Raw genomic sequence first — 25,801 nt, 5'->3', positions numbered from 1 at the left:
CAGGAGCCTGAGCTCTTTAGGAACCTCTTAATCACATTCACTATCAAATCCAACCTTTCCTAACTGGACTTCAGGTAAAAAAAAAAAAAGGAAGATTATATTGGATTATCTTACCCCATAGTATTGATTTACGATAGCCTTAATTTTTTACTGTTCATTTCTGCTGTTTTGTTGAGGTTAGAATAAATAATTAACATCATTTAAGGGAAAATATTTTATTGCATTGGCCCCTTCAACAGCTGAATGGAAAAGACATCAGTTAAGACAAGTGATTTATAAAAATAGTTTTAAAAACGGTATAAAACGCTCTGACTTGAATACTTGATTGTGGTGTAAATCACATAATCTGCATGAGAAGGATGTGTTCTAAGTGACACGACACGTTACAAACGTTCACGGAGAACATGGAAATGTGATTTCAGCATTCCACTCAAAGCGTGAATCCAGCTAATTGTAGGGATCTGCACCTCTGATCAGCAGGACACTGTGCTTGTTACACTCAAATAAAGGGAATGTGCTGCATTCTTTAAAGCTTTCAGGCTTCAGACTTTAGCCTTCTTGGCTGGAGGTTCGGCGGCAGCGATGCGAGGACAAGCGGCTCCTGGGGTGTAGGGGATTCGCGTTGCTACCACTTTCTTCCCAATAGTCTCAATCTGCAGCAGAAGATAGTAGTAAACATCACATTCGCCTATTTATTATTATTTTTTTATTAAAGGATTTTCTCTCCTCTTCCTGCTCACCTGGAAGCCGATGTGCTGGAGCTGAGGGTGGAGGTGATCCAGCACTCTGCGACCATCAAATATGAAAGCCGGTTTGAGCATCTTCTTATAGATCTTCCCATAATCCAGTTCCTGAATTGAGGAGGTTCAGATGTGAGGATTTAGGGTTGGTAGAAACTTTTTTTTTTAAGGTTAAACATGAAGCTGACCTTAAACATGTCCCATTCGGTACAGATGACCAGAGCATGTGCACTCTGACAGGCCTCGTACGGGTCTGATGTCACAGTGACCAGCTCTGGCACTACGATGGACAACAGAAAAATGAATTAACAAATGGGATTTAATCCTCACAAATGACTGTATTTGAGATGTACACATCACAGCACTGCGAGTTTAGAGTCTCACTACTATAAAAATTGTGTTTTTAGCATTTTCCTGATGATGGAGGACAATTATGAAGAAAAAATACCTTAAAATTGAATTTATGTGTAGAGAAGATGAAAAAAGGTGTTTAGAAAAGAGCTTATTTATGGCATGTGGCTCCAAAATGTACATCTGGATCGCCTTAAGATTTTTGTTGCACCGATAATGTTAGATTGGGTTTGTGAGGGGATGAAAGCAAGCAGGAGAGAAGTGTAAACAAATGGATGATGGTAAGTAGGAGTGGGCTTACTCGACCCACAACTCGGGGAAAATTTCTAATTAATTTCTGTTTCTCTACAGCACATGTCAAAGTCGAGGCCTGTGGGGTAATTATATCCGGCCCTCCACATCATTTTATATTATTTTTAAAAACAACCCAATGTTATCTTACTAACATACTGAAGCAACTAACTTGTATAATTTTGACAGAATTCATATTGTTATGAAGTGTAAAATATTGAAAGTTATTTAAGTTGATTTATTCTGGAATAATTTTCCTGTCTGTTTTTACTCATATTTATGTTAGAAAAGTTACTTTTTAAAGTTTTAATAATTTATTTTTTGATGAATACAATAAATGTTATCCTGTTCGACAAGCGTCCTAAAGTGTGCTTTGGATTTTTGCCCTCTCTGTGATTGAGTTCAACACCCCTGCTCTACAGAAAAAATTACACTTTTTAAAAATTATTATTATTTTAGTTAAAAATGCTATAATCATAATGATCAGAGTGGGTCTATAAGCATCTATTACAAACAGATGCTTTAATCAAATCTGTAAACATCTTGGATCTTTTATTTTAAATAAAAAACAAGTAAAAAGACAAAAATTTGTTCACTTAATACCCAATTCCTTAAGAGTTTTTTTATAAGTTCTATACAATGCAGTTCACACTCACTCCCACTAGCTTACAGCCCCTGAAAAATGGACAGCAATATTTTAGCTCTCCAGCTGTACAGTTTTGACGAGGAAAACATAGACGTACATAGATCTATGAGTCTGTAGGTAGATCCATCAGAATGGATCAGAGCATGGAACTTGTGGCTTGCCATAGTAGCTTCTACGTCACACCTACAAGCTTTTTCCAACTGAATTTCTTTCGTCTGCTCCTGATTCACAACGATTTGAATTATTTCTCACAATGTCCTCCATCGTGAGAAAAATGCCACATTAAAACCACCAAATACAAAAAACTTAATTTTGTATTATTCATTGTATTATTCAGGCTTAAAGTAGGATTAGAGATTTGTTCCCACACACACCTCTCTCTGGATTGTCTCCTGAGATGCTGGGTTGGGAGAGATCCTGCATGATCTGATCTTTAAGAACTTTGGGGTCATAGATGAACAGCTTGGCTCCCTCGTCCATCAGGTACTTTGAGATGTAGATACTAGACGACTCTCTGGAATTGTGAAACACCCACACAAACACACAGGGATTAGCCGCCACCGGTGCTAAAGTTCACGGCAAAGTGCTTTGGCAAGCATTCAAGTGGAGCAAAGTCAATGCAGACAATCCCAAAAAACCCAGTGGAGCTTTGTGAGCAAACAATAAAAACAGCACACGTGTTTGTTAGGAACTTAAAACTAACGAAAAGAAGGACATGGAGAGGCTAACCTGGTGTCACCTGTGTCCTTTTTGAACGAGAATCCCAGCAATGCGATTTTTTTCCCCGTCACAGTGTTGAAGAGACAGTCGATAATCCTGCAGGCAAAGCGCCGTCTTTGGTACTCGTTCATGTCTATCACCTGAAGGCAAAAAGCAAATCAGAGTGAGTGTACAGCTCCCAGTCGGCTGTTATTTCTGTGGTTTCTCACCTGCTGCCAGTAGGAGGCCACTTCAGGAAGGTTGAGAGCCTCACACAAATACACCAGATTGAGGACATCTTTCTGGAAGCAGCTCCCACCAAAACCTTGAAGAGTTATCAGAGATTTTTCATTAAACCAAAGATATAGGATCTCATTTGATGAGCAATATTCAGGAAAATCTGAAAATATGGTTGGGATATTTTCCCGTCTTACCTACGCTGGCTTTAAGGAACTTGCTGCCTATTCTCTGGTCCATTCCGATGGCTTTGGCAACTTCCTCCACATCAGCACCGGTGGCCTCACACAGAGCACTGATGCTGTTTATGCTGCTGATTCTCTGGGCCAGAAAGGCATTAGCTGCCTGCAGAAAAACAAAAAAACTGTTTTAGACCTTACCATAGAGTAAAATTAACAAGGAACAATACTAAAAGTATTTCAGTTAAAGTCCCACTCCAATAATCTATTGTAAGAGTGTTCCCAGTGCTCTTTTAATCATGATTCAGCCGTTTTTAGCCAAAATCCAATCTTTTTCCAGGACATAGTTTCTGCAGATTCTCACAGTCTCTTTACGCACTCTCCTGCTGGCTTACTGCCTCTCACAATGCTAACCTAACATTAGCGGTGCAGCAAAAATGGGGAAGAATATTGGAGCTTTCCAGCCGTACACATTTAGAGCCAAATCGGACGAGGAAAACTAAGACACACACAGTTCTGTTGATCTGCATCAGAATGGAGTGGAGCAGGAAGCTTGTAGCCTGCTGTAGTAGCCTCTACGTCAAGCTTTTTCCAATTAATTTTTTTTTGCTCGGTTCCTGATTCACAACAATTTGAATAAAAAAAATACTCTGAAATGAAATTTTAAGATTAATTTACTTTATATAAGTCCTCTATCATGAGAAAAATGCCACAAGAACATGTTAAAAACTACACGTCATCTAAAGTCATCACCTTGGTTTGTAACTGTTGACTGTATAAGAGAATTGGACCAAGTGAGTGTGACATCATCTATAGAAAATGATCTACTTCCTGTTTGAGTTAAATGAAGTCAATTCAGTCACCATTTTTTGGTGATGCAGACATCAAACAGGCACTTTTAGTTTGGTTCCTATAGTATTGTAAACAGTTTTTGTGGCTCTGAACTCACAAGTTTGGAGAGCTCAGACGACCATGTGTTGGTGGTGATGATTCTTGTTTTGGGAACCCAGTGCTCGTACACGGCGCAGAGCGCCCTGATGGCTTTTTGGCCCTCAGGTGTTTCATCCCCACCGATCAGGACGCGGTCTGGATCTTTCAGGTCCCGCACCGCTGTTCCTTCTGCGAGGAATTCAGGGTTGGAGAGTACCTAAAAGAAGTTTAAAACACCAGATGTTTATTTAACAAACTATACATCGAAAGCATAATAGATTTGAGACAATACACACCTGTAGGTTAAGGCTAGGTTTAGTGTTGGCATCAAATATTCGTCGGATGCTTTCAGCAGCTCGCACAGGGACCGTGCTTTTCTCTGTGACAATCTTGTAGCCATCAGACATCTCTACGATCCGCCGAGCACATGCCTCGATGAACTTCAGGTCAGCAGCGCGACCCTTCCCCATCCCATAGGTCTTGGTCGGGGTGTTAACCTGTAGCAGAAAGGTGGAATTTAATCATGAAAACTGTAAAATGCAGATTTTTGGGGTGTAGTTCAGGATTGGGAAACTCACTGAAATAAAAACAAGGTCAGCGTCCCTGATGGCTGAGTCGATGTCTGTGGAAAAGAATAAGTTTTTCCCCCGGCATGATTCAACCACCTCCTTCAGTCCGGGCTGTAAGGACAGGAAGTGAGAAATGAGTGAGCAACCATGAGGGAGGACAAAAAACGTCACAAAATAAGTCAGAATCGGGATGACGCAACGCTTTGAGGCTGGGGTGGACGCAGTGATGTTGCAAAACAATCTGGAACTAATTTATGTTGCACTCATAAGATGAATTATATTGAACTAAACCAACAGTCGCCTGGAAACATCTGCAAATCAAATACTTCAGAAGTGAGCTGCTCTGGATAAACATTCCTGATAAACTCGAATCTACTGCTTTTTTTTTTTTTTGCTAACCCTACCATTAATCATCATGTTCAACCCTCACTCCACTGGATAAAGCTGCTGTACTACCTCATAAATGGGCAGTGTGTCAGAGTTCCAGGCTTTGATTCGGGACTCGTTGACGTCTACGACCGTCACGGTGATCTCCGGACACATCTGGGCAATGACGCTGCAGGTTGGGCCCCCAACATACCCAGCCCCGATGCAGCAAATCTTCTTGATCTGAAACATCTACAGGAAGAAGAAATAAAAAGTACATTAAACAACTAGAGTAGCCTACCTGTGTATATTAACTGATAATTACTGCTTGCTGAGCATTTTACTGTCTTTATCTGCAACTTTGACAGATAATGATGAAGGTGGTTCTTTATGCTCAAGGTAAAGGAGTGAAAGTTGAATTCCTTATATCCTTAATATCAGTTAGATTAAAGACTAAATCAAATTCAGACAATTAAAAGCCAAAATATGCTAACAAATAAAGAAAATGTGTAGATTATTAACAAATGGTGACAAACAGATGTGGAAATATCCCTACAAAGTTGCTTTTTGGCATTTAAAAAGGCACCATTTCCTATTTAGAAGTGAAAAAACAGAAACAGTATGATTTTTTTTAAAAAGTCTAAACTATGTTAAATTTTCTGAATTTTGTACCAAAAGTAATGTTTTGTCAGCCTAATATATATATATATATATATATATATATATATATATATATATTCTAATTAAAAGTGTAAAATTTGGACTTGTCGCTTAGAGAAACACCTTAGCATCCTCCTGTAGCTCAAAAATAAAGAGTCTTTTATTCGTTCCGTTTCGCCACGTATATGACTGAGAATAAAGTGAGCCTTTATTCAAACTGAACTCGGACACTTTTACTGTCTCAAGGGTCACCGGTATACCGGAACATATTTAATGTAACACCCATGAGCTACTTTATTCGCTTTGCTTCAACGCAATACAACCGTTTTGTTAGAAAAGACTCTTTATATGCTGGCTAGCATGAACCGTCAGCTAGCGTTGCGTTACCTCTGCCAGGTCGGAACTTGAAGAATGCGCAGAATTCGCCGGCTTCTCCGTTAGATGAGAGTTACGGTCCAAACAACCATTAAATCCCGAACCGCGACTCTGTTAACAACGACCAGCGTGCATGGACTTGGGGGGAACCAGAGCCGAGGAAAACGAACTTCTCACACTGAGCTCTTTTTGGCAACTAAAAGTTAAATGAACAGTTCACTCGCCAGATTTTGAGACAAGTCCACACACTTCCGGGTTTAAAATTTCAAAATAAAAGCACGACAATGTTCAATGATTACAACGAAGCTCTATTTAAACATTTAGATATTCATTTTTAACAAATTATAACCTAATCTGATTATTATATCGATATGGAACTACATTTTGACTATTAACTTAATATGCAATTCCGTGTAAATTGATACTAGGAATTTATTCTGAAAATCTCAAGCAGATTTTTTTTTGAAAATTATCCCTTACAGCATCAAATGACATTTACATTAAGTTACATTGTCCATTAAACTGACGTGAGCTCATGTAAACACAAATATGACAATCATTAGTGTGTGGATCATTTAAATACTATTCAGTGCATTGTTTTTGATCAAGGCTTTTTATTTATTTATTTACTAATTTGGGGAAAAAAAGCACTATAAAGTAATGAAGTCTCCAAATTCTCACTTTAAAGACAAAATAATAGTTAAAATTAAAATGTAAGTGTATCTTAAATCATGCACATTTTATTTTGGACAGCTAGACAGCAGACGGACTAAAGAATAAACATTTTCACAACAATCTAATTGGACTTCTGTGTCTAGGCAGTAAATACCAGATTTATTCCACATTCACTGAAGAAACTTGTCTTAAGTATTCAATAACTGAACAGGAAATCAGAAAAAGCTGTTTATTAGATAAACTCACAGCAATAAAACAAAAACAAATATGTATAGCATTGTGCAATTATTATTTGATGCTCAAAATCTTATTCAGATTATTCAAACTCCAACCAGATTTCAGACAAATTTTCTTGAAAATCAACAGGGGAAGGTATATGATGTCATTCTAACTAACAGACCAATTACTGATGAGAGAAGATGTCATGCTTTTATCTGTATGTAACTTATTGCCCTGTTGTGCTGTTTCTGTTTTGCTGATACGAGAAATTGTTCTCCATCCACCTATCTGTATAAATAAATGTTGGGAAAAACTTTTAAGTCACTTTTTCGGAACAAGTTATAAAACATATTTAATTTCTACCAAATTGTAGAAAACAATTTCCAAAAAATACAAGTTTTTAATACATAAAAAATAGCATAGACTGCTGCAAATAAAATCAAAATATATTATTAATAATCATCGTCACTTTTATAGGGTATATGATACTTGAAACTTCTCTGGATATGACGTAGTTGAAACATCATTTTCGAAAGGGAATAACTTTGTTTGCTGGGATCCATGGAGGAGGTTGACTGTCCAACAGCTCTGCTTGTATACGTCTTTGCTCTCTTTGTCTTTTTTGTTTCAGATCTTTTCTTCTCTGTTGGAAACACAAGAACAAAAGGAAGTAGTAACATCTCTTTTAATATCAGTAGTGTTTTAATTAAAGAGTGAACGTACTAAGAAGCATGAAGAGGAAGTATCCAAATATTTCAAAATAAAAGCACTTTTTAAAAAAGTATTCCATTTGAATACTGATGTGGCATTTTATAAGTATCTACTTGCTCATCTCCACTGTCTGATCATTCTACTCACCAGCCAGTTCTCATACATCTCTAAAGCTGTTTTTTCTCTTTCCTCTTTTAGATACAGCTCCTCTTCGGCCTTATATTCAACCACTTTGCGTTCCATCTCTAGCTTTTCATGGAGAAGATTTTTTTTCTTTTCACACCTTTAGTGTTTTAGAAGAAAAAGAAATAAGTCATTCTTGAGATCACCTTGGAACAAAAAAAAACTAAAATCTACATGAAAGTAAAAACCTGAGATTACCAGTCAGAAAAAGCAGATTGGCTGTCTCTCTTTCTTTCTTCTTCTTTCTGTTGTTTTCGTTCCTTCAGTTTGTTTTCGGTCTCTTTCTGTTTTCTGTATTTGTCCCGGAGTAGATGATCATGCTCTCGCTTCCAATTCTCAAACATCTTTGATGGTGATTAAAGATGTTTGAGGTTAGCATAAAATGTCCAGTGTTGTGGTTGTTTACAGCAAACACAAACATTACCTTGATGGCAGACTGCCTTTTTTCTAGTTTCTCTTGGGTTGCTCTTTGCGCTCTGTCTTTCCTTTCTTTAGCCATTGCTCTGAGGATTTCTCCCTTCCTTTGTTTCCATGCTTCATATGATGCCCTGGCATCTTCTTTTTTAGCCTCCTGTTTCTGCTTGTTGATAAAAGAGAGGTCATAAATGTGACATGGTGAATCGTTCACATTTTAATCTCTAAAAATGCAAGTGGTGACTCACTTCTTTCTCTTGTTCCTTCTGAAGTTCCTCTTTCTTCTTTAGCTGCATATTCTCTCTGGACTTTTCTCTTTTCTTTTTTTGCCATTCCTGCAAAGAATTTAACACATTAGGAAGCTGAGGTCAAAGTGAACTTTTAACACAAATTCGTTTGAGAATTATTTATAAAAAAATCTCTTTAATGTAAAACAGTGAGCAGTTTAATACCCAAACACCTTTTGAATTCCTAATCACTAAGATAAGAAAACATTTTTTTTTCATATTTTCTGCAGACTTCAGTATCATCTGATAACGTGCTGCATTCATCTTTCCAGACCACATTTCCTGTGTCTTTGTAGCTCAAACATCCCCAAACCACCAGCAATCCTCCTTCATGTTTCACACTAATGTTCATCTTAACTCTTGTTGACTTCTCTACAAATGTAGTGTTTGTGGCCAAGAAGTTTAATATTTGTCTCATCACTCTAAATTACTTTGGTCCAGAAGTTTTGAGGTTTGTCTCTGTGCTCTTCGGCGTATTGTAAGTGACTTTCTTTGTGGCATTTGACCAAAAATATTTTCTTCTGGCAACTCAACCATCCAGCCCCTTAAAACATCCAAACCACAGTTTTTCAGAGTCCTGAATCACAGATGAAGTCATTGGTAGGTTTTTCTTTGCATTCCTAACAATTTTTCTGCTGTTTGTCGCCGTGGTTTCAATCTCTGAAACTGGTTTAGGTTTCAATAGAACTCCTCATTTTCCACGTCTTGATCAAAGTTTCAACACAGCTGACTGGCATTCTCAGTTCCTTAGATATCTTTTTATATCCCTTTCCTATTTTGTACAGTCCAGTTACCTTTTCCCGTAGATCTTTTGACAGATCTTTAGCTTTACCCGTGACTCTGGATCCATAAATATCAGTGCAGCGCTAAAGGAGGATGCAAGGATGTGTTGGGAGCCCAGAAACTCCAAGACCTTTTAATGCACACGCATTGATTATAGCCATTTGTGAAATTTCTGTTATTATGATTTAAAAAGGGTAAATAAATGGCTTTACCCAACCACTAACTATGAATGAAAAAAAAAACTTAGTGCTATCTTTTATATTCTATGAAAAATTACCAAAAAATCACAATTTCTTCCAGGGAAGCATAACTGTGGCTCACAGCTATCTCATTGACTTAAAGAGAAGTACTGCCCCCTGGTGGTTAACAAATGTTTTCTGACAAATTTTCTTGTGTGAAAATGGGCAGCCAACATTTTACAATGTATAATACATTATTAAATGGTAAATTTAAACATTTTAAACAATATTACACAATTTAATGCAGTAGTATTTAATCACTGAAGCCTCTGTTTGGTAACTTTTCCCCACTTGAAGGTATAGTTATTCTTAAATCCAAAAATATTACATTTTCTGAGATTTAGCTAAGAAATGGGAACATGTATGGTTAAATATTTCCAGTACATTTTCACCTGTCATGCTGCAAACATTAACAATATTTATGTGCTGCAGTAATTTTTAAAATATCGACAGAATTACAATAAAAAAGGATTAATAAATCAATTTCCTTTTTATTTTCCAGACAAAGGTTTTAAAACAAGATCAATATTTTTCCTAAGTTACAGGAAAAAGAGTTAAATAATGATGATAACACTTAAACCAACTGTTTTTTTAATTGATTCAATAATTAATTAGGGTAAGAATGAATGCCATGTCTTACAATACAGATCAACTCTTTACGTCTATCATGACCTCCTCTGTCTTTCATGGCATCCCAGAGTCAAATAAGAAGCCAAAGTCAGAAAACTCCATTCTTTTTGAAAAAATTAAGAGCAATGAAGTAAGACTCTAAGAATTCACAATGAAATCAAAGCTCCTTTTCATGTCATGTAAAGCTGCAGAATGCATTTCTTTTTCTCAATCATAAAATGCAAGTAGATGTCAAGTTCTCAGATCTGGCTGCAAAACCTAAATCTTACTCTCTAATATATAATACAGGCATGATTTTCTACATTTTTCTTTATGATTACCTAAATAACATGAAAAAAGACTCCTAACAGCAACTCCAAGTTGGAAAGGGCTTTAAAAAAAACAAATCTTCAACAACAATAGAGTTTACCACAATGGAACTATGTAAATTGTTTTCCCGATGTGGAGAACAAAATCCAGATGTAACCACACAGACATTTTCTGAACATGAGAAGCATATTTAGAAGAATGACAGCTGGAGTGGGGGCTCCTGTAGCAGGTAAACCGGCCTCGGACATGCACTGACCTGGTAAACAGCTGCTCTGAGGGAATCTGCCGTCTGCGGTTGAGATTCCTGCAGGGAAGCTTTGCGGTCAAGAACTTTGAGCGCTCCCAAATACTTTGATTCTACTTTGGAGCACTCACTCCGGGGCCTCTCTGGGGTTTTGGAGCTCGATGTCCTGATTAAAATATTAAAGAAGAAAAATTATTATTTCACAAATCATAGGATTCTGTTTCTTCAGGGCAACTGGCATTGAACTAGAAGACGTTAAACTAAGCAGATGTACAATAAATAGTTTTATAGTTGTCCCGAAGAACAAAAACCAACATATTCCTGTTTAGTTTTAGCTATTAGTCGTAATTGGAAGCCAACCTCGTATCAAATGACTTTTCAGGGGACTGAGAAGGCAGATCTGTGTGATCCTTTGAGGATTCCTGCAGAGAATTATGCAACGGTTAGGTAATAGTAGTCAGTTATGCTTTAAAAGTTAGTCGTGTCCGCAAGACTCACGCTAAATTCTTGAAACGATGAAGAGTAATTTCTCTCTGGCTCTCTATTGTCATCGGAAATTAATCCGTCTGAAACAACAGATCTAAAATCAACACTTTTCATTCCTCTTAACAAGAATGATTCATAGATCGGCGTTCAAGATCTCACCTCTGGAATCAGAATCCCACGCAGACTTTTGGACCACCTGATGGCTCTCTTTGGAAGAGGATTTACTGAGGCTTGAAACTGCTTGGTCTCCATCTGTCCACTGCCACAAACAAACTTGTTCACTTTGCTAGCACAAAATAACACAGATTAACAAAAGCAGAGGGAATATCATTACAGCAATTAAGCTAGAGGTATTGGCTGAGAGGGGGATTGATGTAGAAGACGTCTGGGGCCCACTGGGATCTTGAGATGCGGTTTCTTCTGGTGGCTTCTCTGTCACATGAGATCTCAATCCAAAGGTCCTTTGGCGCGGTTTAGGCTTAGGTGGTTCTTTATCTTTAATATGATCTGAATAACAAAAAAAGTGGAAATATAAGCTTGATATCTATAAAACTTTTTATGTTCTTTAAAAAAAAAAAAGGAACGAAAACAGACCAGCTGAGATATCGTGGTTGTGGTTGGATGCTGGTGTTGATGAATTTTCTTCCACTACAGAGCTGCAGTATTTTTCTTGTGGACTTGGAGTTCCAGCCACACTGTTGTCAGACGGTAATGGCAAAGATAGATTATCATTGGATGTTTGATACGATGGACTGGAATGATCTCCGGTCATATCAGGCTCTGTGGACTCAAAGCCGCTGTTTTTCGATGACAAATGTGTCGACTGCTGCGAGGAAAAAGAGCCACTATATTCAACTGACGGATCATCTTTTAATGGCTCTGGTTCTTCTGTGTCGTTTGATGGGGAGTTGGTTGCTTGGGTTTTCAAGAAGGAGACCTTTTTTCTTCTGCTTTGAGTGCTTTCGTCATCCGATACCTCAAAGCTGTTAATTTTGCCTTTGTTTTTCCTGGCCTTGAAAGCATTCCTCTTTTTTCTTGAGTCAATGAGTTCATTTAAAAAATCTGAAACATGGGAAACAACAGTTCATAAATTCCTCACATTGCTGCAGCAATTTTTCCAGTTATGCTGCTTCCACAACTTACCATCTTCATCATTGTCAAAATAATCATAATGCTCCAATTTAGCTCTGCTAGCTCTGGAAGACACCGCAGCCTGAAGCTCATCCTACAAATATAAATGCCAGTTTTAATTTCTGATTTATCAGATAAACAAATGAATTAACTCACCTGAAATGTTGTTCTTTTAGTTGCTTTTGGACTTTTGAAGTAAGCTAGTGTCCCCACCTCTTGATATGTCATTATAAAAAGCCAATTTTATGAAGTTACGAGTGTGGAGTAGACCATGCTAGCATGCTAGCATGTGTTCGAGGCTCGTAAACACTGCATGTATTGAGCGATGTTTGAGCTAGTTTATCTGCTTCCTGAGTGAAACGAAACTGTAAGGCTGTTATACATACAAGCAGCATACAATTAGGAATAAACGGAGTATGTCTAAAATCCTACGAGGGACGGAGCAATGGTGGATAACGGCGTTGTTGATGGTAACCCTGGGAGACGACGGCCTGCGGTACTGCGCATGCTCACGACGGCCTACGGAGACCCGAGTGTAAAAAAACAATATAAAACCCGTGATTTTTTTTATATCTATAACTTAATGCTATTATTTTTCCAATCTCTTATTTGATGCTTTTTCTTGTTTAATGTTTGCTTAAACATGACATAAAAAAGCTTTCAAAGTTGATTTTAGCCATTGACTAATCACTAAATTAGAATATTTCAATGATTTTACCCACATAAAACACACTTCCACAAACATTCACTGACATTGCTCCATTAAATATTAACACAGATATGGACTACTGGATGTGAAATAACAATAATAGTACAAAAAACAGCATTTTATTTTTACAGTATTAGCATTTTGCAGGTCCAAATTAGCATTTTTGTGGCTACAATTTAGTATTTTGTGAACAAAAAATATTTTTTCGTGGCCACAAATTAGAATCACTTTGTAGGCAAACATTTGAAATTTGTGAGCACAAATCAGCATGTTGTAATCAGAATATATTGATCTGTGCACACAAATTAGCACTGTGGCCACAATTTAGAATTTTGTGCACACAAATTAGTATTTCCTTGCTTCAAATAAGCATTTTGTGGCTGCAACTTAGTCTTTTAGCACCCAGAAATTATTCATATGCAGATTTATTTTTAATGTCATGTTCAGGACTCCATCCATTTAAACTTGTAAGGAGTTCTTTTTTAAGATGCGGCATTACACTTAGCATTCTTCATTCTTTAATAAAAATATTGTTTTCCTTTGTTAGAATTATTCTCATGGATAATCTTTTGGTGACGTTTCTCTATAAACATCTGAAGGATAACAAAACTTCTTATAGCTTTAAAAGAACAGATACAAAAGAGTGTTGTCAAATTTACATTATTTATCACAAAAATGTACTTGAAAGATTTTAGCAAAATACAAACCAGGCATGTGAACCCTTGTAACAAAACACCACCAAACGGGTAAGACTTACATTTTTATTCATATTTGTTGTAGGAAAAGTGCATAGTTTAAGCCCTTACACATTTAGAACAGTATAATTTGAGGTCTCTTCCATTTATCCATCTCAGTGATAATTTGTTGCCCTTGCACAAGTGCTTTAAGAAAAGAAAACCTGTAGCCCTTTTTTGGCATTTCCTGGAAAATAAAAAACAAACCAAAAAAATTGCAGTATAAAAAGAAGTGATTTACTGATATGGAAGTACAAATGCACCATAAGGTAAAACTTTACAATTCAAAACCCATTGATTAATTCATTTATATTCTGGCATTATCAGGATGGGACGTAAACCAAAGACCAACATAGACTCTCAGAAATGCTAGACAACATTGTTGAGCTCAAGAAAAACAAAATCCTCTTGCTACAGGGTACAGTATGAAGGTTCGGCTGGTGATTTTTGGATTTAATGATTCTGCTAAAAAGTGGAAACCAGGTAAGGAAACAAAAGGTTCAGTTAAACAGAAAAGGATACTGCATTTGTCAGTGCTTCAAGCATGACAAGCAACAGGAAAATATTCTGCTCCCCTCTTAACACAGGTTTCATATAAACAAAATAACATCTTTCAGAAAAGTGCTCTACAACTCCTCAATGATTCATTCACATTGGCAAAAAAAATTAAGAATATGTTCATCAGCTTTTCCTGGATGTAAAATGAAACAAAAGCAAGAAACTTTGGGTTTGTTGTCATGAAGAAAAGAAACGCAGACAAAATACATTTTTTAGCTTTACTTTTTTCAGTTTCACTATTTCTGTCAAACAAAATTCTACTTACTCTTAAAGCTGATTTGTCCATGACAAGTATTAATGTCAGATCATACCCTTTAATCTCATATGTCAAGTTTTAGCTCAGATTTTAGTCTCCCATAACCAACATCTACAATCTCTCTTGCAATGTTATTTAAGACGATTAATTGTAGATTTTTTGGAGAAACATGACAGTAAACACATGGATATCATTTACCGAAAACAAAATTAGTGTTTCTAAAAATTAAACCACAATTCAAGAGCTAGCTCAATGTAAAAGCGACACATTCTGTTATTTCACTGGATGAACAAGTTACTCTTAATATGATCCTTCTGACTGGCACCGTTTGAATTTATAACATTATTTTTAGAAAAAGTGGAATGTTTTAGAGCCGTTTGAGACACCCACCACTGTTAATCATACAAAGTGAATTCATTAGCAACCGCTTCATTAACCAAACATGTCATAGATCTTCACTGTAAGATTGTATCTGAGCTCAGCTCATCTCCTGATGAGAAAGGAAGTCCAACCAAATCATCAAAGGTCATATTTTACAGTCTTGATATTCAAAGATGCATCAGTAATGGAGCCCAACATCTTTATATGTGCATTCATATTCAATAAAGCAATTTTTTAAATTAAGCATAGGAGTAATTTTTAATATGTTAAAGACCCACTCCAATAAAAATGATCTTTTTGTGTTTTTAACATGTTCTTATAGCATTAAAGGGAATTTATGCAAAATAACTTATGATTAAAACTGCAATTTTACAAAACAAAACAAATATATATATATATATATATATATATATATATATATATATATATATATATATATATATGTATATGGTTGGAGTTGGGCTTTAAATAATGACTACCGACTTATATTACACTACTGCACCATTAAATATCCCCTCATCCTGTGATATATCATTGATTTGGGTTCGGTAGGGCTCTCAGAGGAAGACTCACAGACAGACCTGTAACAGAATTTGTAAAAAAGAAAAGGCGGCAGAGGAGTGAAAACGTGAGTAAAAGCTGAATATCCTGGTAGCAAATAGAACCAAGAGTGTTCCTCCGAAAAGAGCACGATGACTGCTGGATGTCTTGATTCAGTGTTAGTCAACAGGTGGGGCTGGGGGTTCCCTTCTGTGATTCTGGAAAGAAACACAGAAGATCATTAGTTTCCATGAACAGAAAATTGTATTCAAATTGAGCACAAACTGGTTAATATATTTGTTTGGGGTATTAAGTTTTGTCTGAATTTTTAACTATATTTATGTAACCATTGTTTACATTTCCAAATAATATTCTGAAAAATATGTTTCCATTTTTGGGAGGTGGGTAACCATAATGACATGGGTTGCTTTTATCATTAAAAAAAAGAAAAATCTTCTGGTTGGAAAACATCCGAGAGCAATGCTCACTACATCCTTCTTTCTGACTAAATTCCTGAGCATGCAAGGCATTTATTTAGGTTTAAATAGGTCATTTTTTTGTCTCATCAAAGAAGCCAAGAAGTTAATCAAACTATCTGACAATCGTAGTTTTTCATGGATTCAATGTGTTGTGTACAGTCTATTTATTACACATAGCTTAAAAAGATTGAATGTTTCCGTTTTTTTTTTTTTTTTTGCTGAAAATAAACTAGTTTTAGCTAAACATGCTTGTTTTTAAGAAAAAAAAAGGGGGTACTGTACTGTGTACTGACATTCTGAGGTCCAGAGGGTTTTCCTGTAGGACGTGATCCCCTGAGACTGGATGGGCGGAGCAAAAACAGGACCAGGGCCACCACAGCCCATCCCATCAGAACCATGGGGAGGGTCATATCTCCATCTCCACCGACTAGTCCATTAGGTCCTGGCACTGAAAAGAACCAAAAACCTTCACTCATCTGGGAATGTGACAGCATTCAACTGGATTTATTCAAATGAGAAAAATCATAAATGTGGAGGAAATTCAGAGAATACATACACTCCTGAGGGCACTCTGTGTCTGTACAGTAAGACTGGGATTGCCTGAGCTGGAAATGCATAAAAAAACAGAATTGAAAATGGATAATCAGAAATTATTTTTTACCCCTGTGAAGTCTGAGAACTAATAATGCTTCAGTGACGACAAAGAAATAAGAGGTTAAGAATTCAGGTCACACCCTTCAATGCAGCGGGCAAATCAGCCACCTCAGCGTGGCTTTAAACTCTCAACCCACTGAAAGTCCCCTTGCAATAAGTTATCTGGAAATGGAGCTTAAGTGTGCACTAGATGCACATTTTTGTTAAAAAACTGAGTTAATTTTGGGGAGATCCCTGTGAAAATTGATTTTAAAGCATGAAGAATATTAGAGACTGACATCTTTGCAGAGAAACTGTGATAAGCTCTCAAGATAAACACGAAGCAGGAACCAGGATATGGTTTACGTAGCATCAAGAAACTTTATTTCCTTCCACTTTCTGTCAAGTCTTTCATTTACTTTTGAGTTCTACATCTTTACTTCTCTCATATAGTTTTACAACACATTAATTTATCATTTTATCACAACTTTTCAGCCATCAAATCTGCCAAAGTTTAAACTCACCAGGTTGATGAGACGCCTCATAGCAAATTCATGACTGCAGATGCACTCACAAGGGTCGAAGCCTCCCTCCGCCATTTCTCACCAGACCGTATCCACCTTGAAACAGAAGCACTGTAACTAGGACAAATGAGTGGGAGAAATCTAATGCTACCTCTTGTTGGTGCTGTGAACTATTGTTATTTCACAGTAGGACAAAGATAAAGAGGGAGGAGACACCTCTGCTGGCAATGTGCAGCAAGAAAGAAAAAAAAAATCATGCAGTAAATGCTGACACTGAAAGCGTTAGTGTTCCTGCAAAAAACAGGGCTTTGTTAGGAAAACAATAAGCTAGAATTCACAAAAGTAACAATGAAAAAGGACATTAGCAAAGAAACTGCAAATAAATAAATAAAATTATCACTGCAGTGGCTTAAAAAAATATACCCATCACATAAAACTTATAAATAAAAGTAAGCACTCAGGAAAAGATTTGCTTAAAAATCTACAAGCCAAAGATGAAAATAAACCCATAGCTCCCACAGGTTCTGGAACATTTAGTGACAACTACCTCATTTTCCATTTTTTCCCTACAAGGACATCCTTTTTCCCCTTTTTCCATCCTTATTTGGGGACATGGTTATTTTAGCATTCACGACTATATATCAAATCAAACTTGCCCTCAATGGCATTAAAAAAGTCCTCCATATTTGTGTACTTTATTATTTTACTAAGTTGCTCCAAATTTGCTGCTCAATCTACAATCCTACTCTCACCTATGTTCATGACTTTTGTTTCTTGACCAAAAGGATAAGATCCCAAATCCAAGCAGATGAAATCAGTTTCCTCTGCATATCTGGGCGCTCCCCAAGAGCTAGAATGAGGAGCTCCAAGTAGAGTAGCTGCTCCTCTATATCTAGAGAGCCCAGTTAAGGGGACTTGGTCATTTCTTTCAGATGACTCCTGGGTGCGTCCCACCAGAAGGAGGACCCGGAGAACATCCAGGATGCATTGGTGGCAATGTGTTTTTCAGCCGGTATGGAAGAGCTTTGGAATCCCCCAGCAGAACTTAAGGAAGTTTGGGAGAAGAGAGAATTTGGAGCATCTGTATTGAGAATGTTGGCCCTGCAAGCTGGCTTCAGATCAGAGGAAAAAGATGGGCTGATGGATTGAAAGCGTTAATTCTGAGTTAAGTATGATGTCTATTTCTATCCGAGAGGATCTTATTAACTAGGACATAATTGTGAAGATAATAAAAACAAAAAGATTACATTTTAACCATGTAAAAATAATAATAATAATAATAATAATAATAATAGTAATAATAAAAGAGTCCTGCTATGAGTTGAAATGTGAGGCTTCAAACACCATACATTTGTATTTAAGAGACAAACGAGTGTAATGACCAATGTAAAATGGGTTTTCTTTTTAGATAAATAAGCAAAATAACTTCCCAGCAAGTCATTTACATTAATAAAATCTGATGAAAGAAATACTGTCGCGCTGTACATAACCAGTTTGGGACATAAGAGAACAAAAACAAAGTATACATGGTATATTCTACCCAATACATATCCTAAAAATAATAGGCAACAAATGTAAAAAAAAAATATATATATATATATATTAATTCTAAATTATTCTTTTTGATCAAATACTACTAATGCCTTTGGGCAGAAAGGGTTAGCAAGTTTGTGCTAGCTAGGCTAGTTAGCTACAAAGAATAAAACAATGACAGACAGCTAAAACAACAATGTTGAACTTGATAGAAAGGGTGTTGGTCGTGTTAGTGAGAGTTAGTGCAGCTGTTCGTTTTAGCACCGAGGCAAAGAGCAACGAACAGACAGAATATAGGGTTTACAAGCCCAAAGGAGGTAAACGAAAACAAACAAACAAACACAGCTGTCACCACATCGTCGCTCTTTGCGGAATTTAGCTTAAATAGCACAATCGCTAGCCTGGCCAACCAAACCAGATAAACATGACATTTCCACCCTGCCTTCTTTTTCTTTCCCATTAACTCCCACCGTCAAACCCGAAAACAAAATCCACATTCGCAGCACCGAGACTCACCTAACTTTTCAGATCCACGAAAGCTTCGTTTGCTCTTCTTTAGTTTGGCCTGCGCCTCACAGCTCTTCCCTACCGCTGCCGTCGGACCGGAGACATGTCAACCATCCGTCTGTGTTTTGTTTAATACACGTGAAAGACATCCGGGAACTCACAGGATGAGGATAAATGCTTCTTATTGGTCGAAATAGTTGATTGGCGGGAATGTTAGCCAATCATGACACAGCTATTAAATCGTGCGAACGATAAACAAACAATCCAGCTGGCAGCGAAATAAGACTTTTAAAACATCTCAGCATGGACACATTTGTGCTAAAGGCTTAATGAAACACTCTTTAAAAGTATATCTAAACAAATACAATTTGAAACAATAAATCATATTGTAAAATATATATTTAGAAAATGCATATTTGGCTGAATAACAATATAGTTTGACATATTATTTTACACATTTTTAATGTGGTACACTGGCATATTCTTTGTGACTAGTTCTATATGTCACCACAGGTGGAAAAGATATTAATATTTTAATGGTTACTATAATATATTATGTAAGATATATGTTGAGAACACAATTGAATGCGGAAAAGTTGTATTGTTTTTAATTGTCTTTAAAAAGGTCAGCCACAGAAAGTTATATTGCACTTTGATGACCAGAAGAGGACAGTAGGTCTGAAGAGAACACCTTAGAGAGCACTTCCTGCAAGAGTGCAGGAGAAAGTGAAACTATGTGCTCCATAATTTAAAAAAAATGTCACCTATCAACAAAAAGTACCTTGTCCTTGCCAGTATTTTTGGTGTAACAAAAAGTCCAGAGGTTGCCATTTCACTCCACATCACCATTCTTCCACCACTGTGCTTCATAGCTTGTGTAAAGTTCAACTACATCCAAGGGACATTTGTAGAATGATTGAAAACCAAACTCTAAAATGATCACAAACTACAAAGATGAAATTTAATTCAGAAAATGATACGGGCTTTTTAACATACTGTTGTAAAATACCCAACCCTTTATACTTCCTGTATGAACAAATTATTTTATTTAGATAATAGTTTTAAAATAATCTGATTTGTATTTGGATGATACATTTTTTTTTTTTGTAAAGTAAATGTCAAATTGTAGAACAAAGTCAACTCCTAAGAATAAAACTAAATTAGGGACAGCTGTTTGACAACATTTGGCAATAATTTATTTATTTTTCTCTATCAAATATTTATAATGTCACTTATAAAGAACAACATTTCGAAATGCAAAATATGAAAATGTAATTTATGCAACAAATTGAGAATTCATTATGAATTTTCATGGACAGAGCTGGAAGACAGCAGTAAAAGGTGTGGTAGTGACAAAGATGAACATCATCCAAAAAGATCTAAATGTTTTAAAAATAATATTTTTGAAAATTAATTGACATTTCACAGTAGCATCAATCCAATTTAGATTTCACATATAGTGAGGTACTAAAATTATTATTACTAATAATAATAATTAAAAAACTAAACTCAATTGACAGAAAATAGTTTGTTGTCAACATCAGATGTCCTTAACAAAAATCAAATGTGCTCAGGAACTTTCAAAAATGCAGTAGCTCAAGTTTTCAGACAGTCATCAGAGGCGGTGGATGAAAGTTCTAGCTCGTGCTCCATGCAGCGCATGTTCACTGGGTGCTTGTTCTGGAGCAGGTCTGTGTGCTGGCAGACAGACAGGCGGGCACAGGCTGTCGACAGCGACCGTGAAGCTGAGCTCCCTCTGGAGTGAAAAGAAACGCCGGGCGCTATAAGGGAAAGGAGATCGACACCAGTAAGGTATCCCGCAGCCAGCCGACACCGGGAGACAGGCCCCGGGTCCACCTTGGAGACAGCAGCCCCTTCAGCACACGGCCATGGCTAACATTGCGGTCCAGCGGATTAAACGAGAGTTCAAAGAAGTTCTGAAAAGCGAAGAGGTGCTTTTGATATATAGACTTGTTTGTGTTTCCTCCGTGATCATTAGTTTTTCTTTGTTTTGACTCATTTCTTTTAATAACTGTTATAGTGACAGTGCAACTTAAAGACCGATCACTTTTACCTGGTGTTGCCCCGGTGTTTCAGCAGGTCGGGCCCCGATAACTTTAGCTAGCTTTAGCTTCGTATGTGGTCGAGCCTCTTGTTGTGTCAGGTGGGTGTGTTCAGGAAACACTGGGGATTTCGTTTTGTTAACGCACGGGCCTTTTTATTAAACAATAAATAAATTAAATTTTATTGGAGGTACATTTTCCAACATAGAAAAGTCAACATTAAATACACTCTCGTACAAGCGCTTGGTTATTTTCTAGCTTCGTGTCAGTTCAGGTTAGCTAGTTTTAGTCTGACAGCTAAAGTTAGCATTAGCACACCGTGTTGGTATTTTACATTCAGGTTTTTAGCAAACGTGTTATTTGCTGGTTTAAATCGGAACGGAAGGATGTTTATGACGTGTATATTGTCATTGAATTGCAAATTAAATAGTTCCTGATTTATTTTTTTTTTCTTGTTCGAGCTTTATTAGCAAGCTAACTGTTATGCTAACATAAATAAGTTAACCCTTTAATAAGCCACATCATGCTTCCGTGGAACTTTGTGGACCGATGGCTTTTGATTTTCAGGGAAATGACCAGTTTTCTCTTAAACTCTGATACTATAATTATTTTTAAGTGTACAAAATGGATGGTTTGATTATTATACAAGGAAAACTCATATAAAAGGACATAACTAATGACCTATTTTGTTTATTTTCCCTTACATTTAGACAAGTAAAAACCAAATTAAAGTAGATTTGGTGGATGAGAACTTCACAGAACTACGGGGTGAGATAGCAGGTCCTCCAGATACACCATATGAAGGTATACAGCAAATTTCCAAATTAAATGTTTTAATCCATAAACCTTATTTTTATTGAATAATCATTTTATTTTCTTTTTAAGGTGGGAGATATCAGCTTGAAATCAAGATTCCAGAAACCTATCCATTTAACCCTCCAAAGGTACGTGTGTTTTATTGTTCTTCTCTCTTCAAACATTTTTGTACTTTTCCTTCCTCTACAGTACAGAAAATAAAACTTTGAACCCTTGCATCACATTAATAAATTAGTTTCGGTTATTATTTAGGCTCACTTGACTCGTTAAAGTGGTGGGAATGGGAGCAGTTTCATTCGAAATGAAATGACACAATTGTTTTTGATGCAGCTTTTATTGTTTTGCTGCTACCTGCTCCCAATTCCCCCCCCCCAAAAAAACTCCTTCTCTAACAGAGTGTGAATTGATATTTAACCAGCAAAAAGGGACATTCCTCCTATAAAGTTAGGCAGGTTAGTTATGTCAGGGCAAAAGCACTTTATCTAATGATCCACTGGTTTTTTAGTTTGTGTTATCAGCAATCAGAGAATGATTGCCTGTAAATGCTTCAACAATATGATCAGACTAAACATTTATGAGAAGTGCTAAGATGAGATAAATGGCCCAATAAGACAAAAAAGATGCTTAAAAAAACAAACAAAAAAGAAAATGTTTTTAATTTAGAAAAATCATTTACTGGTAAATATTAAAAATTATTCTAAAAAGGAAAACGGAACACTCTGCCACCTTTTAAAGGTGTTGTAAGTCCTTAAAATGATTTGTAAAAATAGTATAAGGCATCATCTTAAACAATTTGTGATATTTCATTCAAATCTATCATAAAACAATGTTAGTTACCATGGCAGCAAAGGTTGTCTAAATATATATCCTCATACTCACCCAAAATAGTACTGGTTCAGCATACTTACTATAATAATACAGTTTTTTAAAAGACTACATCCTTTCTTTTTATTTAACAGGTGCGTTTCATAACCAAGATCTGGCACCCCAATATCAGTTCTGTCACAGGAGCAATATGTTTGGACATTTTAAAAGACCAATGGTGAGACGCATAAATATGCATTATTCTGCATTATTCTGCATTCAACATACCCGCTCTGTCCATTTACCTCCTCCAATGTTGAAATGTGCCTCACTCAGGGCAGCTGCTATGACCCTGCGGACGGTGCTGTTGTCCCTACAGGCTCTTCTTGCTGCGGCAGAGCCAGATGATCCACAAGATGCAGTAGTAGCAAACCAGGTACTCTGTGTGTGTGCAATGAAAAATCAAGACTTTATGTTCCTCATTCAAATAAAACATTGCCTCATCTTTTACTTATTTGTCCCCCAACCAGTTTAAGCAGAACCCGGAAATGTTCAAGCAGACCGCAAGGCTGTGGTCCCACGTATATGCAGGCGCTCCCGCCTCCAGTCCGGACTACACACGGAAAATAGACAAACTCTGTGCCATGGGCTTTGATAAGGTCAGACACTCTTTACTGCTTTTGTCACAGCAGAGATAATTCTTACCAATAAAGTAAAAAAGATTTATGCTGATTATACACTTAAAAATCCAGCAAAATGAAGCCAATTCAGTCACAATTTTGACACGATAGGGGTCTGCCATTTGGAGCCGATCGACAATGATTAGTCTGGGGGGGGGTTATGCTCGTCAGTGATGTACAGTCTATGGCTTACGATTAGGGCTATGTTAATACGTGGAAACAACATTAAGCCTTCAGCGCACTTAAAATATGTGCGAGTAATGTGCATCTTTGTGTGGCCAACATGAATTTCCATCAGTTTTTGTGCAAGTAAAAGTACAAATAACATCAGTCTTAAGTCACTTGTCAGAAAATGCCACTGCGCAGGAACCTAAATTTTTTTCCTTAGTTTTTCAGCAAATTTGGCAGGCAGCATTTGCAATCGGTAGGTAGCAGTTTTAGTCGCATTTTTACAAATTATACAGTGGCTACAGAAGTTTAAAAAAAAAGTTAAAATTTTACAGCAACGAGGTGATTTTTTTTTTTTTTTTTCCTTTAAAAGTTGACATCGGTGAGTGGCCGCCCGGGCACATTTTGAGGTCGTCCGATGACAGTCTAGTGACAGTCGGGGATGTCACCATAATAAAACAGGGCTGATCGCTGAATGCAAATATGACATTAAAACTCCCAAAAGCCCACTATATCGTTAACATCCACCTTCTTTTTATGCTTTTTGGGGCAAAATAGAAGTGTTAGAAAACAAATTTACGATGCCAAAAGTTGTGCCGCGACATGGAGATACAAATTATAGCATTTTGGCACAACACTGGCAGCAGCTCTGAGTGGACGATGTATGAATGTCTACGGACGCCGGCCGTCCATATCAAGTGTCACCAGATGTCAGCTGGATTTTCATAAAAAGCTGCATGAAATCTTGAAGATTCTGCCGATGCGGGATTGTGGCAGTTGTATTTGATCGTAGACTAAGAGAAAGGGTTATTTGTGTAGAGTATGTGGAAAATGTTTTAGATCTTTGCGTTCATCTCATCACAAATGGGAGCCATTTTTATATATTTTTTCAGTGTATATAATAATTTTTGTATTGCTTTTATTTCATAAGCCAAGTTTTTCTTGAGGATAGTTACATCTTTTCATAAAAAAAGTAAAATTTGAAAGAACTTGTTCCATATCTTAATCAAACATATCTGAAGTTATGGTTGCACAAATATAAATCTGTTGTTTTGTTTTTATTTTTTTTTGTGGAAATTGGTCATGATGACGTTACAACTAAGAACCTCTTTTGTATTTAGAATGCAGTAATAGCGGCCTTGTCTTCAAAATCCTGGGACGTGGAAACGGCAACAGAGCTGCTCCTCAGCAACTGAGGAGCCCCAATCAAGAGCGAGGATCCAAACTCTGCGTCATCACCCGCTCCCTGCCTGCACCCTTCCAACATTGCCTTTTGTTAAAGCAGACGCCCTCCTGTGAGCACATCCGCCGCAGCAGTCTGAGCGTACCTTTTATTACAACACGGATGCCTGTCCAATCTCATTCACCACTTTCTTCCTGATGTTAAGAAGCCCAAGCAATCTTTATAAAAAAAAAAAAAACAGTCTTCCACACCTCTTCTTTGAAGTTCATTTCTTTTTCCAAAAAGATGCCATGACGTGGGGGATTTTTCAGAATAAAAGTCCTCTAATTTACCCATTTACTTTTTTTCAGCAGAGTTGGACTTTTGAGTCTTATTTTTACCCAGACTTTTATGCTATAAATCTATCAGATTTAATTTACTTGACTGTATAGTTGCTGTGCAAGAGAATTTCAAACTGCTCGACCCAAATGCAGAACTTTGGATGTACACATTTCCCATCGTACACGTAGAAGTAGGAACGCTCATCCTCATGTTTCCACACACGCACAAACAGCTGATCTGTAAATAGATGTGTACATTTGGAAATACATTAGGGATATAATTTTTTTATATACATGGATGGCATTGTAAAGCAGATTTATTTTAAATATAAACTATCCCTAGTTGTATCCGGAGAGACTTTTATTTGATGCTTGTGTGATCCATGAAAACTCCCTCTGCCAATCAGGACTTTTTTTTTTTTTTCCCTTTTCTCACCCTCCCTTTATCTTTATGTATCCTGGTCAACAGGAGGCAGCTGGAGGCACTTTGCTGTACAACCATCTAAACCCTTTTCTGATAGATGTTTTATTGCCGCCTTTATATCTTTTCGCCAAACAA

General features: G+C 36.8%; 4 protein-coding genes across 7 annotated transcripts; 1 reads left to right on the top strand and 3 right to left on the bottom strand.

Moving 5' to 3' along the window:
* Positions 1-199: 199 nt before the first annotated feature.
* Positions 200-6,270, bottom strand: ugdh (UDP-glucose 6-dehydrogenase). Its single transcript, XM_024290164.2, has 12 exons — positions 6,056-6,270; positions 5,099-5,260; positions 4,652-4,753; positions 4,370-4,570; positions 4,093-4,290; positions 3,162-3,309; positions 2,958-3,052; positions 2,758-2,888; positions 2,403-2,542; positions 929-1,020; positions 741-851; positions 200-653 (listed from the first exon to the last, which is right to left on the bottom strand). Exons 2-12 carry the CDS (start codon positions 5,258-5,260, stop codon positions 543-545), a joined length of 1,491 nt encoding a protein of 496 aa, XP_024145932.1. The 5' UTR covers positions 6,056-6,270; the 3' UTR covers positions 200-542.
* A 663-nt stretch (positions 6,271-6,933) lies between these two features.
* map9 (microtubule-associated protein 9) lies at positions 6,934-12,862 on the bottom strand. 2 transcript variants are annotated; one of them, XM_024290185.2, is made up of 13 exons: positions 12,511-12,862; positions 12,367-12,448; positions 11,818-12,285; positions 11,558-11,730; positions 11,383-11,482; positions 11,236-11,303; positions 11,098-11,159; positions 10,750-10,903; positions 8,494-8,580; positions 8,256-8,411; positions 8,030-8,175; positions 7,796-7,931; positions 6,934-7,580 (listed from the first exon to the last, which is right to left on the bottom strand). In XM_024290185.2, the coding sequence occupies exons 1-13, from the start codon at positions 12,580-12,582 to the stop codon at positions 7,461-7,463; spliced, it is 1,824 nt and encodes a 607-aa protein (XP_024145953.1). In that variant the 5' UTR covers positions 12,583-12,862; the 3' UTR covers positions 6,934-7,460. The 2 variants fall into 2 exon arrangements, with proteins under 2 accessions (XP_024145953.1, XP_024145954.1); XM_024290186.2 differs by having other exon boundaries at positions 8,256-8,408.
* Positions 12,863-13,810: 948 nt separating this feature from the next.
* On the bottom strand, positions 13,811-19,370 carry smim14 (small integral membrane protein 14). 2 transcript variants are annotated; one of them, XM_024290169.2, is made up of 5 exons: positions 19,218-19,370; positions 17,169-17,264; positions 16,568-16,616; positions 16,305-16,459; positions 13,811-15,750 (listed from the first exon to the last, which is right to left on the bottom strand). In XM_024290169.2, exons 2-5 carry the CDS (start codon positions 17,241-17,243, stop codon positions 15,712-15,714), a joined length of 318 nt encoding a protein of 105 aa, XP_024145937.1. In that variant the 5' UTR covers positions 17,244-17,264; positions 19,218-19,370; the 3' UTR covers positions 13,811-15,711. The 2 variants fall into 2 exon arrangements, with proteins under 2 accessions (XP_024145937.1, XP_036068800.1); XM_036212907.1 differs by having other exon boundaries at positions 17,169-17,279; positions 19,218-19,353.
* Positions 19,371-20,804: 1,434 nt separating this feature from the next.
* ube2kb (ubiquitin-conjugating enzyme E2Kb (UBC1 homolog, yeast)) lies at positions 20,805-25,261 on the top strand. Of its 2 annotated transcripts, none has more exons than XM_024290295.2 (7): positions 20,805-21,160; positions 21,982-22,075; positions 22,157-22,215; positions 23,047-23,129; positions 23,228-23,327; positions 23,422-23,550; positions 24,861-25,261. In XM_024290295.2, the coding sequence occupies exons 1-7, from the start codon at positions 21,098-21,100 to the stop codon at positions 24,933-24,935; spliced, it is 603 nt and encodes a 200-aa protein (XP_024146063.1). In that variant the 5' UTR covers positions 20,805-21,097; the 3' UTR covers positions 24,936-25,261. The 2 variants fall into 2 exon arrangements, with proteins under 2 accessions (XP_024146063.1, XP_024146065.1); XM_024290297.2 differs by lacking the exon at positions 20,805-21,160 and adding an exon at positions 21,277-21,372.
* Positions 25,262-25,801: the final 540 nt, after the last annotated feature.

This window comes from Oryzias melastigma, linkage group LG1, assembly GCF_002922805.2.
Source record: "Oryzias melastigma strain HK-1 linkage group LG1, ASM292280v2, whole genome shotgun sequence".
NCBI lineage: Eukaryota > Metazoa > Chordata > Actinopteri > Beloniformes > Adrianichthyidae > Oryzias > Oryzias melastigma.
This window is presented reverse-complemented; position numbering and strand designations above follow the sequence as displayed.